The sequence below is a fragment of the Lonchura striata genome, chromosome 11, assembly GCF_050655825.1.
Source record: "Lonchura striata isolate lonStrDom1 chromosome 11, ASM5065582v1, whole genome shotgun sequence".
NCBI lineage: Eukaryota > Metazoa > Chordata > Aves > Passeriformes > Estrildidae > Lonchura > Lonchura striata.
This window is the reverse complement of record NC_140713.1, coordinates 21,668,374-21,687,503: the sequence shown is the minus strand read 5'-3', so window position 1 is coordinate 21,687,503 and position 19,130 is coordinate 21,668,374. Positions and strand designations below refer to the sequence as shown.

Sequence of the window (19,130 nt, the reverse complement as noted above, 5' to 3'; positions counted from 1 at the left end):
TGCTGCTATTTAGATGTTTGTTTCCTTTCATAAATTCTGCCTCTCACAGATGAAAAATCTACCAGGTAAGACCTTTCATTTGCTTTCAAGGAGACTTTTGGGCACTTGGAGCTATGTCAAGTGTGTTAGTGAACTGCTGCAAGAGGATGAAGTGGAAATAAAGCTGAGTGAAAAGGTCAGTGCAAATATTTATCTGGTGTAGAGGTTTCTGAAGGTTAAGATATGCTCCAGGAGCCTTTCTAGCTTTATTTACAACTCTAGGAAAAACAAGGGGGGACAAAGAGCTCCTCTCTGGTGATCCCCAGCCATCCTGGAGCTGTTCTTTGTGCCAAAGTTTACTGACAGCTGGAGAGGCTTTGCCCTGCTCTGTTGACTTTCTGCATGAATTCTGATTTCTCTGCATGTAAATTGCCTCACAGCCCAAAAACGGGAGCCAAATGGAAATTCCAATATGCATTCTGTTCATGTGATTTTGCTGTAATGGTTTTATCCATCCCACAAAACTATTTCTCATGACAAATCAGCGCTGGGGGAGTTTGATCCAATTTGAACAGGCTGCTGGAATTTTAGATTGGTTTCCCATCACTTTCAGGCCATAATGAAACTCTGATTCTTAACTATCAGCCTGGCAGTGGTTTCTCATTTACTCAAATCTGCTGCTCAAGCCCCTTCAACCCTTCCAACATGCAGCAGGAGAGAGCAGTTTGTGGTGTGGGGAGAACCCAAATTTATTCTCCGCAGCTCGCTGAGCCACCCTGGCAGCTCCTGCTGGTTCTGTGTCTGTTCAGCCTGGTTTGCACTGTGATTTCCACCCCAGCAGGGAATGGGAGAGGGCTGCAGCCCTGGCCTTGCTGCCCAGCTGGGTTTTAGTCAGAGGACAGCACCTCTTTGGCCCTGTTTTCCACACAGTTGTGGTTCTCACTGAATAGCTCTCCCAGTCAGATGTAAAGAAAAATAAAGAAAAAAAACCCTGTGGAAGGGGTTAGAAGGGGAATCATCTACCATTAACATAATTGTGTCTAAAGGTCTGGTCCAGCTCACTGGAAGTCCTGCACAGAAAGGAACAAAATGGCAAAATTTTCCCAGCAAGACATGGTAAGAAGGACTCAGTCCACAGGAGGAGGAGAGGTGAGATTGGCTGGCTTCAAACATGCCAAGTCAATGGGCAGATCTGTTCTGGGTTGCCAAGCTCTGTTTACCACAGAAAATAAAAGTAGCATGTCCAAGAGAGACGAATTTTGTAAAAGCATGGAAAAATGATGCAGGAGGAACCTTGAAGTTGCTTTCAGCTCCGTATTTGTTCCTCAGTACGCTTTAGCCAATACCAAGAATTAAGGCAGGGACTCTGAGCAGCTCCAAGCCCGTTTCTCCCCAGCCTGAGCTGCAAAATCCATCTCTGCAGCTGGGGCTGGGCAAGTCTCACATCCCTGTGCACACGAGCAGACGGAGGGGCAGATTGTCCTCCAGGGGCTGCTGTCCCCAGCGGGGAGCAGGACAGAGGCAGCGCCGCGTAAATCACAGTGACAGGGACCTCGCCACTCGCAGGTCCCTGCAGGAGCAGATGGATCATTTATTAAAGCTGCCATTAGTCTTTTAGTACTCTTTGATAAACCATCTATCAGCTGGCATTCAAAATGGGAGCAAATCGTATTTTTCACCTAAGACTCCCAGCACTAGTGTATCTCAGTTCTCACTGTGGTGGGGTTTTGTCAAATTACACAAACTTTATTCTGTTCACAGGAAGCAAGATCTTTATTTTACTGGAAAATTCATTTCTATATATATATTAAAAATATATATTAAGAATAAATATTAAGAATAAATATATATTAATATATATTAAAACCAAATTACACATCTTAATATATTTATATTATAATATAGAATAATATATAATAACATATAATATATGGAACGTACATCATATAGTATATAATATATAATATATATTATATAATATATAATATATAATATATAATATATAATATATAATATATAATATATAATATATATATTATAATATATAAAATATATATTATATAGATAATATATATAAAATATATATTAAAATATATATTATATATATTATATATTGTATATATTACATATGATATATGATATATGATATATGATATATGATATATGATATATGATATATTATATATTATATATTATATATTTATATATATATATATATATACACATCTATTAAAAATAAATTTCTATCAGGCAAAATATTTTCCCTAATCTTTTTCTCCCTGATGTGACAGAATTATTTCTGTTTGTTACATTTTTTTGTCCCAGAAACGGATGGGATTGAAGGTGAGGCTGGAAGTGGCAGAAAGAGGAATTGTCTGAGGGATGGTTGTTCCCTGGCCAGATGAAGTCTCTGTTCGTTACGTGCCAGTGAGAGCACTGTGACAAACCCCAGTTTTCCAGGTTTGGCTGCAGTCCCAAATCTCTGGAGGAGGAGAAATGTGGGAATTGGGGGCACTGCAGGAAAATCATCCCCTTCAGCCCCACCACTGCATTCCCCTCTCAAGTGCCTGGCAGGGTTTACCAAGGAAAGACAATATATCTGGTGTTAAAGGAAAATAACACTAAAGAGCAGCAATGGAAGCTTTAAAAATTCAGGTCAGAAGATAAAGGCAAACACAGTCAGAGGAATCTCATTTTTCAGCACACACTCTGCAGGCAGGAATGGAGTAAGTAGGATTCATTGGGCTATTCTTTTGGAGAAGGAAGAAAAAGACAGAAAGGGGTCAAGTCCATATCTTCCTTGTGTTAAAACTCATTTTTTTTCCTCCCCCAGGTCTTAGGCAGTATCTGTGCAGAGCCAGGCCTCCAGGAACAGATACAAGAGGAGAATTTGCCAGCTCGTGTCTTTCAGCAGATGCCACATTGTTAATTTTTCATCACACCACAGCCACAGTGACATTAACTCTGGACTAAAATCCCTTTTTTGCAGGATACAACACTGCAGTGATCTGTCAGCCACTCTTACAGTGACACAAGAAAAGAATTCTCAATTTTGTTGATGTTCTAGGTATAATTACTCTGCACCCTCAGTGTTCACTCAGTCCAGCTCATTCCCACCCACTGGGAATATCCTGCAGGATGCAAGCCAGGTATCAGATTTTCCAGAACAATCTGTGCCTGTCCTTGCTTTGCTTCATTCTTTATTTTCACATAAGCAATCCCGTGCTGCTGAACAGCATTTGAGCTTAAGGCCTTTCCCTGCTGGAAAGGAAACTCCAAAATCCTTTGTGTGACACAAAATAATAATTCACAAAATTAATTTAAAAACTTTTTCCCGTTATAGAAATAAGGTTGTAAATTTTACAAAGAGGCCACTAACTTTACAAGCATCACAATTTTCAATCTCTGTAATTTAAATCTGGCACAATATCCCAGCCACTGTGACCTTTTAAAAAGCAGGCCTTGCTACATCACCTGGGATTTTTGGAGGAGCTCTTAAAATATTGCTCTATTTGGCATGAAAGATGAAATTATTAAAACCCTTGGAGGGAGCAGAGTACTGTTTGCACACCTGAATGGATTTTTACACTGCCTATCATTAGCAGGAAGTGTAGCTGCGAGACAGAACAAGGCAGAGATTTTGGAAGTGACAGGGCAATAAGCAAATAATGAACTGGGCTGAAGCAATGTCTCATTTATTGAGCCATCAAAGCTCCTGACACACACTCTCCAAGCCTCCAGGGCCTCAGCTCTGGCTCTGCAGGCACTGGAATTGTTCTGCTGGATCACAGCCAGGATGCTCAGCTGCTCCTGGAGCTCCATGGATGAATTTTCCTGCCCCACACTGGCCCAGGAGTGGGATGCAGGGAGAGGAAAAGGGTGGCTGGGAGAGCAGAATCACTGGGCAAGCACTGCCTCCCCCAGGAGAAGGATTTTGCACAAGATCAGGTAGGGATAGGACAAGTGGGAACTGCCTTGAGCTGAAGAAATCTGGGTTTAAATTGGATATTTGAAAGAAATTCCTTCCTGTGAGGGTGGTGAGGAACAGGTTGCTCAGAGAAGCTGTGGCTGCCCCATCCCTGGAAGTATCCAAGGCCAGAAATAATTTCTTATTCAATAAATTAAATTATTATAATTTATTATTTATAATTTAATTATTTTTTTAATACAATAAAATAAATAAAAGAAGCTACACTCTGGAATCGAAGCTCCAGATCTACTGAATTTGAGCTTTCTCCTTCAGAAGTTACCTTGAAAAATATTGTCTTTTTCTTTCAGCTCTCATTTGAATCAATAGCATTGCAGCCTGTGGTATGCAACTGGTATTAAAATGCAATAACTAAGCCCTTCCAGCAGAAAATCAAATAAAGTGGCATTAAATCAACTGATAGACACCTCCCTGCTCTTATTTCAAACAGGCAATCTGCTCCTGAAGGGGGCTGGGACCATACATGAAAGGCTGATTTTTCCTGCCTTCTTCATGGAATATGAATATCCCTTAGCAAGGCCGAGGAAGATTTCTGAGGTCATTAGCATCTCCAAATAGTGAAAGGTTCAAACCCACATCAAACCATTAAAAAGAAGAGAGTTGTCGCTATGGAAAAGAAAAAAAATGCTAGAAAAATATCTAAGAGCAGACTTTTCAAAGAAAACAAGATAATGCTGTCTCTTCACACCTATTTAATTTCCATGCTAAAACCCACAAACTTTCCAGGATATAAATTTTACTGTCACTGACAGAACTGAATTTATGAGCATTTCTGAATTTCCACAGAAATTGATACTAACAATACATTTGTGGCTAAGCAGGCATGGGAATTTTTGTGTCAAATTAAATCAAACAGGACTATAGCTATATAAATACTTCTTCAAAAGAATTCAATGTAGAAATATTTCTTCCAGAGAAGAATTCTCCAACTTTGGAAATTCAAGTAGGTAGGATTCTGACTGACATGAGTTGCTATCAAGATTGATTAATCCAATAAATTCTTATTTCTAAATGCACCAAGCTGTCCTTGTACATTGTTATTTTCCAGAGGGTTAAAAAACCCCAGCATTTCAAAGATATTTTAAGTATTGGTTGTCAGGAAACGGCTTTCAGAGCATTAAAAGCCCGATCTAAAAGAAATTAATAGTTTGATCATAGTCACTTAATTGCCACCCATGTTCTTGAAGGGTTTGGATCTCAGTCTCTCTGTGATAATATTTAGGTGACTGAAATAATACTGCCAAAGCAATTACTTATGTACTTATAGATATTTCCTTGGAAAAATTGTAATTGTTTCTACTTTCTTCTTATTTTTATTCTTTTTTTAAAAACCCTTCTCTGTCGTGTTTGAATCTGGTATTCATTTACTTTTCATTTATAAGAAATAATGCTTTAAGTCAAATAACAGCAATTTGTTTCAATATAATCTATTACCAAAGAGAAGAGGTAAAAATATACTTCAGGTTAAATAAAAAAGACTTCTACAGCAATAGGCTTCCCTTCTCTTTTTCCACATGTATCTTAAAATCAGGATCCCTCAGGTTTGCTGCTCGTATTTTGGGAATTTTTCCTTAAATTTTGCAGAGCCCCAGAAAAATTTAAAATCCAACCTGGCTGTAATTAGGTAAATTTCTTCAAAGTCTCTCATTCTCTCTAGGAACCAAAAAGAAAAAACCCAAAGAAAACCAACCAAACAAAAAACCCAAACAAACAAACAAACAAACAAAAAACAAAAAACACACACACACAAACAAAACAAAACCAAAAAAACCACACACACACAAAAAAAAAAAAAAAAAAACACAAAAAATCCCAAAACAAACAAACAAACAAAATCAGCCTCACAGGAAATGTAGGGGATGGAAGAGAGCAGTGTGAGCTGAGCAGGAAGGCTGGGGCACACAGGCAGGGAATTCCCTCACCTTGGTTTTGGGGGTTTATGAGAACTTTCAGTTAAATTCAATTTACAGGGGAAAAACCTTTCCTTGCAAATTCTACCTGCAGGTTAAATTTGAAGCTTTTAGGACTGGAGCTTTAATTCCAGAACCCCAAACTCTGGCTGTCTCACAGGGGAAGTGTTACAGACAGGAAGAAAATGTTGTTTTCACCCACAGTCCTGACCACCCAAAGCCTAAATCTAGTTTTTCTATTTTCCCCCCACAGGAGCAAAAGGAGAAAGTTACCCCCAGAAAATTGATTTCACAGGTTTGCACCCTGCTAGCCAATCCCTAAATGACATAATTTTTTTTTTACCTTACAGTTGCACTGTGGTTTGGAGCTGATGCACACACGTTCGTTAACGTGAAAAAAAGAAAAGAGCAGCTCCAGGAAAGTCTGCCACACCGAGCTAAAAACATTCTGTACGTGTCTTCTTTCCTTAAAGAACATCTTTATATTTAGAACGGAGCTAATTAGGATTACTTGCACCCTTTTGGAGAGAACAGATGGCCAGTTCTTACCTCCTTCTTGGTGAATTCTGGAGCGTGGTCATTTTTGTCGTCGATAAGAATGGTGGCAGTGGCTGTGCCTGTCAGTCCCACATCCATCCCACCCATGTCCTTGGCTTCTATAACCAGCTCATACTTTGGGCTTTCCATAGTCTGAAAAAAAAAATATAAAAGGACATGTTAAGGAAAAAAAGATAACCCACAGAGATAACATACTATTTTAAATTAATATTAAAATAATACATTTTAAAAAACCCAAAACTTTATTTAGGCTAATAAAACATAGCAGAGAAACAGGTCTGTTATCACAGTTTTATCGAAACACAAGCACAGCTTTCTATGAGATCAGTTGCTACCCTGGAAACCTCATTTGCAATCCAGCATGAAGGTGAATATTGGTAAACAGTACATAATTTATCCTGTTATTTAGGAAGATTAGGAAAGAGGCAAGAAATTAAAATATACTTGCTCTTTAAGAGTAAGCTCTACCTTCAGTGCACCAATATTTAGCGGCTTGCTTCATCAGTGTTATGATGGGTACATAATTAAATACTAATGTCACAATCTACATATAAATTCACTTTATTAAATCCCATTCATTCTGGGTATTAGCATTTAGACTGGTAATCTAAGTTTGCTCCACTGCAAGAAACAAAAAAGCAGTTTCCAAAACAGGCAGAGACTTCCAGTTATTGCCCAAAGCCAACGTGTAGAGTGATATTAATGATTTATATTGCTGATATCTGATTGTCATGTCATGGGTATTTATCTGGTTGCTCACCTACTGCAGAACCAGACAGCACAGAGCAAAATCCAGCTTAATTTCCTCTCATAAAACACAGCTTTTATCTGGCAAAAAAAAAATTTTTGGTCAGTTCTGGAATGGAAATGTGCCAGCCTTTGGAATTCCCATCTCTCCCATCTGGACCAGGGGTCAGCAACAGCTCTGTCCAAGCTGATGTTCTGAAGTTCTCAGCATCAGAACCTGCTCCCCTGGCACTGGCAGGGAATTCTGACCTGGATTTCAGTGGGACTTCAATAAAATTGGCTTTGTGTGGCTGCCTCGAGTGGAAGCACCTGCCCAAAACCCACGTGAGCAGCACCAGCCCGGAGGCCACCGATGGGCAAGTGCTGCAGCCACCTCTGAGGCCACACAGTGAGAACCTGACATTGCCCAGGAACGTCCATCCGACCCCTCCTGGACAATAACCCACATCCCATGGAGAAACTTGCAACAAATCCTCTGCTTTTGGAACCTTCTGGAACCTTCTGGAACCTTCTGGAGCCTTTTGGAACCTTTTGGAGCCTTTTGTAGCCTTTTGGATTCGTGTCTGCAAGAGCCCAGGGTTCCCAGCTTTGACATTCCTCATCCATGTCTTTTATCCAACAATTTCCCAGGGAATTGTCAGGAATTGGACACAGCCCAGCCAAGCAGCCTCAGCCTCTTGGGTCACTCAGGCTGCTCTGCAGCCAAGGGGTTTGGAAGCTTTTCCCAGAATTTTGCACTCTGGGTTTTCCTGGGCACATCCCACTATCTCTTTTTTTTTTGAGAACTTGTGAGAAGATCCCAGCTCCTCAGTAGGTAGATCTGGAAGCATTTTTAGGCCAAGAGAGAAACAACCACCTCAGTTGCTCATCAGATCAGCTATTATGAAATAATAAATTTACATGTTAAATCAACAAGTTAAGCCACAATATAAATTTTGTTCTCAAAACACAGGGACTGCTAGGAAATCAGATGCCACTGCCACACAGGGGATCCTAAGAAATGCATTTCCTGGAGTCCTACAACATTCTTCCATAAAATTCATCTCAGAAGGTGGCAAACCAAGACCAGGAGTTTGATTTATAACATCATAAAAATATATGCAAAGTTTTACTGACATACCTGCAACACAAACTCACGCCATGGAGAGGAAATAAATTTACAGTTTTCATATATGTGTTTTCTAAAGTGCATTAAAACCTGAATGAGGCTTCTCTTGCCTCCCCAAGCTGTGACTTTTTCATTATTTTGATTAGAAAGTCGTTATTATGGAAAACTTGCAAAGCCATTTATCACTTCATGTTTATAAGCCTCTTTCCTCAGAAATAAGTCCATTTTTACTCACAAATTGGCCTTTTTTCCTTTGAAAACCATCCCATTTTCTATTGAAAGCAAGCCCATTTATGCTAGAAATTGCATCCACTGCAGCAGAAATGTCTGTGACAGGAGTCCAATGTTTAAGCTCACGCAAAATGTGGAAAACATTGAATTTTGAGTAGTATTTCATATAATTATGAATACTTTACACTTCCCTGCTAAGCAGCACTTCCTACAACTCGTTCTGACACCAAATATTTGCTTTGTCAGAGGAAGCAGCTGCTAACAGATGCAAACCCTGAGCAGAGGCTTGTTCCCATCAGAGGCTCTCTTTGCGCTCACTTGTAGTGCAGAATTCTCCTGCTTCCAGCCCAGCAGAGCCAGGCAGCAGCAGGGATTGTTTGGAGCAGTGGGATTTACCAAAATCCTGGATTTTTGCAGCCAGATCAGGGATCCCTGAGCTCCCAGCAGCCCCGTTCTGCAGGGATGCTGCTGCAGGGATGTGCTGGGGGGTCAGGGCTGCTCTGGAACATCTCACAGCACCTCCTCAGCATTTCCCTCTTAGGGCTCAGACTTTTGACCCCAGTGTGTTCTCCTTCCTTTTCCTCCTCTCTCGTGAGGAATAAGTGCTGCTGGAAGGAGGCAGTGGAGGAGAACATCCTTCCTTCCCCATTTCCATCCCTGCCGAGCTGCAGGTGAGCAATTACTGCAGCACCCAAAATTTGCATCATTTTGGGACCCCACAGAGACTCAGGCATGTTCCACCAAGTCACTGCCTGCCCCTAAACCCAGTCCTGCTCCTAAGTGGCCTAAGCACAGCCTTGCAAAAGCAACCCAGTGAGATATCAGCAACAGAAATAAGCCCCACCTCTCAAGCGGGATCTCCAAAGGATAATGGATTATTTTAATAAAGGAACATCAAGTGATGTTCCTTTAGCTCATGTGGTTTGTTATTTATCAACTGTGACTTTGTGGAGGGTGACACTGTTGAGAGGGTTTGCATAATTACAGCAGAAGAACCATTCCTTTCCCCATAAATTTTCCCTGTAGCCACTCAGCCACGGCGGGGGTGACACTGCCAGCTTGTGTGGCTTGCCAAGGAGGTGAGCTGTGTCCTGAGTGCCCTCCCTGCATCCCCACCAGAGCTAACATCCCATCAGATCCTGTCGGAACTCAAAATCTCCCTCAGACATTTTTGGATGTTCTGGGTCCAGGTCAGAAGCATTTGAGACCCTGGCAGGCAGCTGCAAACAGCTGTGATTTTGGGTTTGAACCATGGAATGATTTACCAACCTTGCAGGAAAAACAAGAAGCCACAAAAGTTTAGATATTAGAGTAGAAGTAGTCACAAAGTAGAGGGAAGAATTTTTGAGTGCTGTACAGGGGGGTTTTGGTTTTGTACATGGGGGTCAGAGGGTTTAAGATGGATTTGGGATTTGGGCCTGCCCTGTCGTCCGTCTTTCTCCTTCCTCACCTCCATGTTCTTGGTGATGTTGGCACTCACAGATTGGTTTAGAGTAGAAGAGCACCATTTAATATAGGTAATAGGCATTGGGGAAAACTGTAACCATGTAACACGTAATGTACCATATAAAAGATAGAAAAGCACCATTTAATATAGGTAATAGGCATTGGGAAAAACTGTAACCATGTAATATGTAATGTACCATATAAAAGATAGAAAAGCACCATTTAATATAGGTAATGGGCATTGGGGAAAACTGTAACCATGTCACACATAATGTACCATATAAAAGACAGCAGCAGCCCTGGGTGGGAGAGAAGAAGCAGTCGGGGTCAGAGAGGATGTCAGGGTGTGTGTGTGCCTCTGCCTGAGCTGTGAGCAAACCACAGCAGCTCAAGGAGAAAATCTTTTAGATAACTTGCAATAAACTGCCTTGAGACCGAACAAGAGAGACTGCTGAGCCTTTCTTTGGAAGCTCAGGTTGGAGGAGAGACTTTTCCACCGCATGGAGCCACCACTGACCTAGGGTGGTCTTTAGCCAGATCCCACTGCCCTGCTGCCCTGACAGAGCTGGCTCGGCACCACAGAGCAGGGAGAGGCCAGCAAAGGCACTTTGATTTCAGGGTTCAGCTTCCTGACAAAGGCAGCAGGAGCTAATCCCAGCAGAGGGAAATAAAGAGTGCAGTGCAGGCACTCACAGGTGGAGCGAGCCAAGGGAGAGCTTCTGGGGAACGCTGAGTGAAAGCAGATGATGATGATAATGGGTTTCTGCTGGGTTTTAATCTTTCAGTATTACAGATACAATAAAAAGCCATCAGTGAGTGAAGAGAAGCAAGCCCTGGCTGTCAGTATTTCCCAGCAGCAGCAGGGAGAGTCCCAGCCTTGGTCTGAGCTGTAGGACATCCAAATTCAGCTGGAATCAGCAGCAGCACCAGTGCAGCAGAACTCAAACTGTAAGGTGGGAAGCAGCGGAGCTGCTTGGGTTTAGGGCCCTCGAGGCTGTGGTTCCCTGCAGCAGCAGGACTGCAGCACCTTCCCCAGGCAGCCCTGGGTTCAATATTCCTCCGGTGCCCCCCTGCAATCACCCTTGGATTGCATATTTTGGACATGGCACGCTCGGTACCCAGCACCCAGCCTTCCTTTATTGCTTCAGTCCCCATCCAAAAAAAAAAACAAAAAAACAAAACTACTGGGGAGAATAGAAATCCCCAAATTCCCAGAAAGTTGCTGAAATCAAAATAAATTCTGTTTGTGAAACAAACAACACACAGAACATTCAAAATGCTTAAACAAGTGTTCTAAGGATCCTTTCAATACTAATTATCAAAAGAGAGTTTTCCGACTATTCCATCGATATTTGTATTTCTGTAATGATGCGACAGTGCCTCGATTCTTCTATTTATAATTCTGTTTATAAACTATGCATTCATGCATAATTCTGTATCGGGAGTGTGCTGCAATATCATATTTGATACTAATGACTTTATAATATAATGCTAACCAGAAAGAAAAAAATCTTCAGATTGAAATAATTTCAGTTGGTGCTAAATAAATGCTTGTGTTCATTTAAGATGATAATTGCATATAATACATACTGACTATGTCCTATTAAGACATAATCAATGTTCTTGTTGAGTAACAATATCAACATTGAATCTAACATTATCCCAGAGTATGCTTGTCAGGATTTTGACAAATGTAAAATTGAAAAAAAATGAAGCAAAGTGACTATTAGCAGTTCTAACAGACATAATGCTTTGATAATTATAATATCAGCATTTATTTTAAATGCCAGTTGCTGCTGCTTAAAAAGGGTGATATAACAGAGACTTTGCATTTAGAGCTTGAATTACAGTCTGATGAATAGAAAAACCCAAACTCCTTTGTAACATAAATCCTCTTTAGCTCACCAATTTCCAACTTTTTCATATCATAAAGGAAGGTCTACAGTTTAATCACTGTAATAATGTACTTCTGTTATGAAAAAAATCAATATCTATTTACTACCTGTGGGAGACGTGGAGTCCTTGGGTATATCTGGAAGCAAAAAGAAGACTAAATTTTCTCCTTGAGCAATAACCATTAAAAAAAGGAAAGAAGTTGCTCCAAAGTGTTTGAACCAAATTGGTTTCCTGGCCAGAGTTATTTGTTATTCATCATGATGAAATCTGTGACTATTTAATATATAGGATCAATTTAATTCCTCATAACTTACACATTTATTTTAAATTACACATAAATTTGCACATTTAATTCTTCATAATGCTGGGCTAAGCATAGGGCTTGTGTATGTGGATGAGTTTGTTACATTTTACATGAAAAGACAGGAATTTTATGGGCATACTTTCAACAGTCTGTGTAAAATTATAAGTTTTGACTGATGTACAAATTAGGATTTGGATACTGAATTAATATCACTTTGTGGAAGGCTGTAGAAGGCTGTGCATCTTGGATGTTATATACATATTTATACATATATTAATATAAATATTAATGCCACATAAAGGACTTTCTTTACATGGATGATGATATTCATAAGAATTTCTCCTCAGGTAGAGATCAGCAACATCCAGCACAGAACAATGGCTGAAGCTTAGGTTTATTCTGAGATATTTCCCCTTAAATCATTACTGTTCATTAGTCTGCTCCTAAAAGTAAGCCCAGGGAAGAGAGCAAATATTCAGTATTCTAAATAAAAATAAAAAAACAGCACCACTGAAGGTGGTGCCTCTACACTGGTTTTAACCAGGCAAAGATATTTCCCTTCATAACAGGGGGGATGTTGATCTGCAGCAGCTACTCACTAGATGCTCATGGTCTGGGACGAAGGCCATTTTCCATGTCAGCTCTGCTAGAAGTATAAAGTACTATAATAATTTCTAATAGCTTTGGAGAATAAGAATCACAATGTTTCAAGGAAAATACTTGCTGTCAAATATACTGAAATATGCTTTTCTTTTTAAAACACAAGCTATGTTTCAGCTTTCCTCCTGGACCAATGAATGTAATTTGTTTTTTTATTTTTTTTTCCTTTTTCAGGCAAAAAAAAATCAGTTGTTTCTCATAATTAAATAGTGCTGCAGAAATCTTTCACTCCAGTGTGAAAGCATAAATTATTGTGCAACTTCTTGAGCTGATTTTAGACCACTTAATCACCCTTATTATTCCACATTCAGAATACAGGAATGTAAAGGCAACACTCCCCACCCAAACCCTCTGCCAGCAGCAGAAGGGGCTGGAGTGAGGGTCTGCTCCCCAGGAACGGGCTTGGTTAGAGGAAACACAGCTCCATGATGGTCTGTGAAGAGTTACAGACCCTGCAGTGTGCCAGCACCCCCTGCCTGGCTGGTGTCACTGACCGTCCCCTTCCAGGGGCTGGAAAGAGCACACACATCCATCCTGGCTGGAACACAGCTCCTAAGGCTCAGAAACCAGGCAGTTCCAGAGCTCAGAATCCATGTGAATTCTAGAACTCAGGATTCAGGATGTTCCAGAGATCAGAATCCATGCGAATTCTAGAACTCAGGATTCATGGCAATTCCAGAGATCAGAATCCATGTGAATTCTAGAACTCAGAATTCATGGCAATTCCAGAACTCGGAATCCATGCAATTCCAGAACTCAGTATTCAGGTAATTCCAGAGCTCAGAATTTGGGCAGTTCCAGAGCTCACAATCCATAGCAATTCCAGAGCTCACAATTCATGGCAACTCCAGAGATCACAATCCATGACAATTCCAGAGCTCACAATCCGTAGCAATTCCAGAGATCACAATTAATGGCAGCTCCAGAGCTCACAATCCATGACAATTCCAGAGCTCACAATCCATGACAATTCCAGAACTCACAATCCATAGCAATTCCATAACTCACAATTCATGGCAAATCCAGAGCTCAGAAATCATGGCAAATCCAAATCTCAGAATTAATGGCATTTTCAGAACTCAGGATTCAGGACAACCCAGATCTCAGAACTAATGGCAATTCCAGAACTCAGAATTCATGGCAATTCCAGAACTCAGGATTCACAATAATTTAAGAGCTCTCAATTCAGGATAATTCCAGAGCTCAGAGTTCAGGACAATGCAGAGCTCAGAACCCATGGCAGTTCCAGATCTCAGAATTCAGGGCAATCCAGAGCTTGGAATGCATGAAAGCTCCAGAGCTCTCACTTCAGGACAATTCCAGAGCTCACAATCCATGATGGTTCCAGAGCTCACAATCCATGGCAATTCCAGAGCTCAGGATCCATGAGAACCCACCTAGCTGGAGCCACAGGATTCTTTTGGGAGAGGAACCATGGAAATCATGGCACAGCTTCCCATGTTCTGCATCAAAGTCCCCCCTTCCACAGAGCCCGCACCCAGCACAGCCTCCAACCCTCCCTGTCCTTGCACCACTGAGTATTCTGGTGCTTTACATGGCACCTGGCACTACTCCTACTCCTTACAGACTCTAAACCTATCACTGTTTATACTCCAATTTTTGGTGCTGGATAGAAAACACTGTATCTCATCCACATTAATGAACTGTACCCCAAAAAAACCCCAAGAATGGACTTGGTTACATCATTTGCCTGGTGCTTAACATGTTTCCAAAGTTTCATATTGAGCACTGCAACATTGCTAGAAGACAAAAGAAATATCCAAGGGTTTCTCCATTAAAATCAGAATATATGGTTGGAGACATTGAGAGTCTGACTGACAAATGTAGGAGGCACCATTCCTGCCTGTCCTGATTATTTCACTTCTAAAAAAATATTACAACTGCTACACAACCTGCCAAGTTATGCCTAATTATATTTACAAAAGCAACAATTCGGACAGAGCATATTAAAAGAGTTGTGTCTCAAAATAAATAAATATCTGCATCAGGACACCTGGCTGGATGAGGAAAGGTAAGAAGCAGTTCAAGTTTATCAACAGGACTTTGAATCTGGTTGTCTACACTAACAAAATCTCAAGTGAGCTGTCAGGAGCTCTCAAGATAGGAATACCCTTCTGTATTACAAATATTTACTTCAACAAAGCCTTTTTTTTTTTTTTTTGCAAATCACTGTTGTAAATGTTCATTTTGAAAAATCGTGTCTCCTGCAATACCCAATCAGCTCTATTTGCAGTGTTAATTATATATTTCATTTTAACAGTTGCAATTTGCAATTCAAACAATCCACAGGCCAAAGGGTATTTGCTGAAAAAAATGGTCAAATAATTTTCAGCTATTAACATATTAGAGTTGTACAATCTGTTTGCAGACAATTTGTGAGGAGAAAGGAGGGCAAAGTTGTTCTAATAAATTATTAGTTGCAAATTATTGAATCATTCCTAGTCCCTGCTGTAGGTAGGAATGAGTCTATTTAAATCCAAAAACGTGAAAGGAGAGAGAAGTTTCTCCTGCACAGTAACCTCAAATAGCTTTTAGTAGAGACAGCTTTTCAAATATCTTTATATAAATATCCCAGTGCTGAGAGAATGCCCTGTGTATGTGGAGGGTGTAAAGGTCAGATAAAATGGATCAGGACAGAGATGAGAATTGGAGTTCTGCTGGAAATCAGAGAGGAGAAATCAGGAGCAACCCCAAAAGCATTCAAGCCTGAAAAGATTCTCAGGCTGGAATAAATCAGCACAGCTCCACTGACTTCAAATGGACTTCCCAGGTTTATTTGCACTTTTATTAGGTTTTAACTTGCCCAGTTTGTGATGAAAAACGGGCAGGTTCCCATAGGTTTGCACTAAAACCAAACCAGAACTCAGCTTTCCCCATGCTTGAGTTTGCTTCTCCTGGAGTCTGATTCAGGCTCAGGAAGCCTTGAAGTGTTTCCTGTAGGATTTGGAGGAGGATATTGAGCAGCCCCAGAGCTTTATCTCCTTAAGGTGCCAAGAAGCCAAGTGGAACAAGGTTTTATATAGTGGTAATGGTAATGGTTTTATGTTGAAGGATGGCAGATTTAGATTGGATGTGAGGAAGAAACTCTTCCCTGTGAGGGTGGGGAGGCCCTGGCACAGGTGCCCAGAGCAGCTGTGGCTGCCCCTGGATCCCTGAGAGTGTCCAAGGCCAGGTTGGACAGGGCTTGGAGGAACCTGGGTTAGTGGAAATTGTCCCTGCCATGGCAGGGGTAGAAGAAGTTGACCTTTAAGGTCTCTTCCAACCTGAAACATTCTATGATTCTATGCAAAGTTGGAGCACTTCAACTTAAGGTTATTTTCCATATTTTTCTTGCCTTGCAAACCCTGTTCTGAGCCAAGCAGGAAACCAGTGCACAGCTTAAATCCTGACACCACAAGTCCCTGTGCTCCCAGACTGCACTTCCTAGCACACAGATCTGGAGGAATGTATTGCAGGAATCTGAGTGAAACCCAATGCTGATTGTTTTATGATCTTCTGCCATCAAACAATCCACCATATCACCAGAGCTGAATTTAGATTAATCAAATTTATACATCTGAGAATTTCCTGGAATCCAATGCAAAACTTGGTCTAATCTACCTCATCATTCCAAGACACCACAGACCCTCACAGAGATTTTCTTCACCTTTTCATCAAACAGCAAATCCTGTTGGGTGTGCAGCCGAGTCAAGACCATTGAAATGCATCCAGCTGACAAGAGCAATGCCAGGGAAGCTGCTTTACCACTTACCCAGGCAGGATTTGTGTGCACTGCTGCTTCACTGCTGCTCAGGACACACCTTTGGAACTTTCCCATTGCTTACACTTTTCACTCCACTTTGTATCACTGAAAGGGCAGCAACTGAATTTCTTCCAGCTGAAATTCAGCTGGAGGATAGGCCCTGGGCCTCACCTATTTCTCATAGTCCCAAAGGCTGTGACAGCACAAGAGTGTGGCACTCTGTCTTAAGTTACAAGATGTGGTCAGGAGTGTGTGTTCTACTGCCATCTGTCAGAGGTGGGACAGTTATTTCTGTTCCTTGGGCAGTCTTATTTATCTCTCTCACACCCAATCCTCCCTCCAGGAGATCTTTTCTGTTCATGGGCCATTAATTATTAATTATCTCCCGTTCATGGCCACTAAGTGTCCCTGCACAGCTGAGAAAATTCCATCATCCCAAGGGGAGATGTTCTGCCCAGGGGAGGAGCCAAAAATTTCTACCTGGTTACAATCTGACCTGGGAACAGCACAGCAGCCCTTGCCCCCTGCATTCCCAGAGGAGCAGCTTCCTTCCCTCTGCATTCCCAGAGGAGCAGCTTTCTTCCCCCTGCATTCCCAGAGGAGCAGCTTTCTCCCCCACTGCATTCCCAGAGGAGCCCAGGCCCATCTCCCCCAGCCCTGGAGCTCCAGAGGAAAACTCCCCCCTTGTGCAGGATCCTGCTCCAGCAGAAGCACAGCTGGCACTGCAGGAGGCTGAGCCACCCTGGGATGGGGCTGAGCCACCTCCCTGACACACAGGGGGACAGGGCATGTTCTGACTCTGGCAGTGCTATTTAGTATTACTGCATTTTAATTTTTATTTTTCCTATTAAAGAACTCTTATCCCTGCTCCCATATCTTTTCCTGAGAGCCCCTTAATTTCAAAAGTATAACAATTCAGAGGGAGGGGGTTTACATTTTCCATTTCAAGGGAGGCTCCTGCCTTCCTCAGCAGACACCTGGCTGTTCAAAACAAGACACACTCACACGACCAGGATGAACCATCTGAAAGGACTTCTTGCAGAGACCTCTCAAGGAGGTTCTGCATCCTTAACCCCAACCAGCATCTCTACATCCACCACAGCTCAGCATCATTCCTGTGCCCTGCTCACACTGGAGGATGTGACCAAGGCTGTTTGTTTGCTAAAACAAACCGGGCTGTGACAGGATCTTTGCACAGCAGCTGAAGAGAAAAGTTTTCCATGAGTTTCGATTTATAATCATCTAACCCAGTATTTTCTGCCTAGGCAATAAAAGATAATAAGTTTTGTGATACCTGCATAATGCCAGATTTTTAGATGATGTGTTATCAAATGAATAAAAATGCAGCTTATTGGGTTAACATCAGAAATCACATTCTTGCAAATTAGGCCCACTTAGATTATATTTCCCTCCCTAATTTCCCCAACAGAAAGCAATGTGATAAAGGTCAGGATGGAAATTGTGTTTCCGCTGTGTAATCTGCTTTGCAAATTTGTATCAGTGGTCAAAATGCCCAGAAAGCTCAATTATTGACTTGTTACAACAACCACACATCAGCATGCCCCAGCAGACAGAGGTTATTTCTAAAATTAGTACCCTAATGCAAAAAGCACAGTCTGTGATTCCAGATGTACAGCCTTTGCTTGATGTTTATATTGTTAAATATTAATGGAAGCACTGTCTATTATTTCAAACAAATTATCAGGGACATAATAGTCTAGTTAAATAGGTGCATTGTCAGTTGGAGCTGGAGGGGAATAAAAGCCTCTGTGTCTGTTTGAATACCACATTTCAATGTGGTATTCTAATCAAAATAGTCATCAAATGTTACTTTTAATCACTATTATCATTTTTTCTTGAACTTTCATTTTTTATGCAAATTTTATTTTAGAGTTTAGTGTTCTATTGCCAGGAAGAATTCCAGGTAGCTTTTGAAAGAGAGAATCCTGCTGAGAGTGTAATGAATCAGTAAATGATACCAGCTTTGCTCGTGGACAAAAACAATTCTGGTGGCTGCATTTACACTCTCATTGGGTTGTACCTGCAGAATATAAATTGGCCTAATTCTAAATCATCCAAGGGAAAATGATGCAAAATGGATTTCAATTACACTATTTCTGTTTTACCAAAAAGCTTATCACACTATGGGGTGAAAAATCAACCCCTCTATAGGATTTGTGTTCTGATGAAAGATGTAACAATGGAATTTTACATTTAAAATTTCTCCAGTCAATTTCATTCTTTTCTTTCTTACTCCTACATATCTTCTTATCACTTCCTTTCGAGATAAAAAAAAAATTAAATGCCTTTTTTGGAAGTCTTGCATTTTCTGCTTCAGTTAAAAAGTTATCTTTTTGCTAGACTTTTACAACCATACTTTTCTTTTCTAAGAGCATCTGCTAACCAAACATCTCCCCACCATCATCCTGAAGTCAGGCTTTGTCTTCTTGCAACCAAACCAACATTTGTAGGTTATTCTCACTTTCAGACTTAGCTTGTCACTGCCTCATGCAGATTTTGCACTGCAGTACAGCTGCTTT

General features: G+C 41.0%; 1 protein-coding gene across 2 annotated transcripts in view; it reads right to left on the bottom strand.

Annotated features, from left to right (window-relative positions):
• The window catches only part of CDH13 (cadherin 13), a 459,552-nt gene that overhangs the window by 79,393 nt on the left and 361,029 nt on the right, over positions 1–19,130 (bottom strand). For both annotated transcript variants that reach the window (XM_085589891.1, XM_085589892.1), the window contains exon 8: positions 6,427–6,567. In XM_085589891.1, coding sequence (XP_085446017.1) covers positions 6,427–6,567 — 141 coding nt within the window. The remainder of the gene's footprint in view (positions 1–6,426; positions 6,568–19,130) is intronic.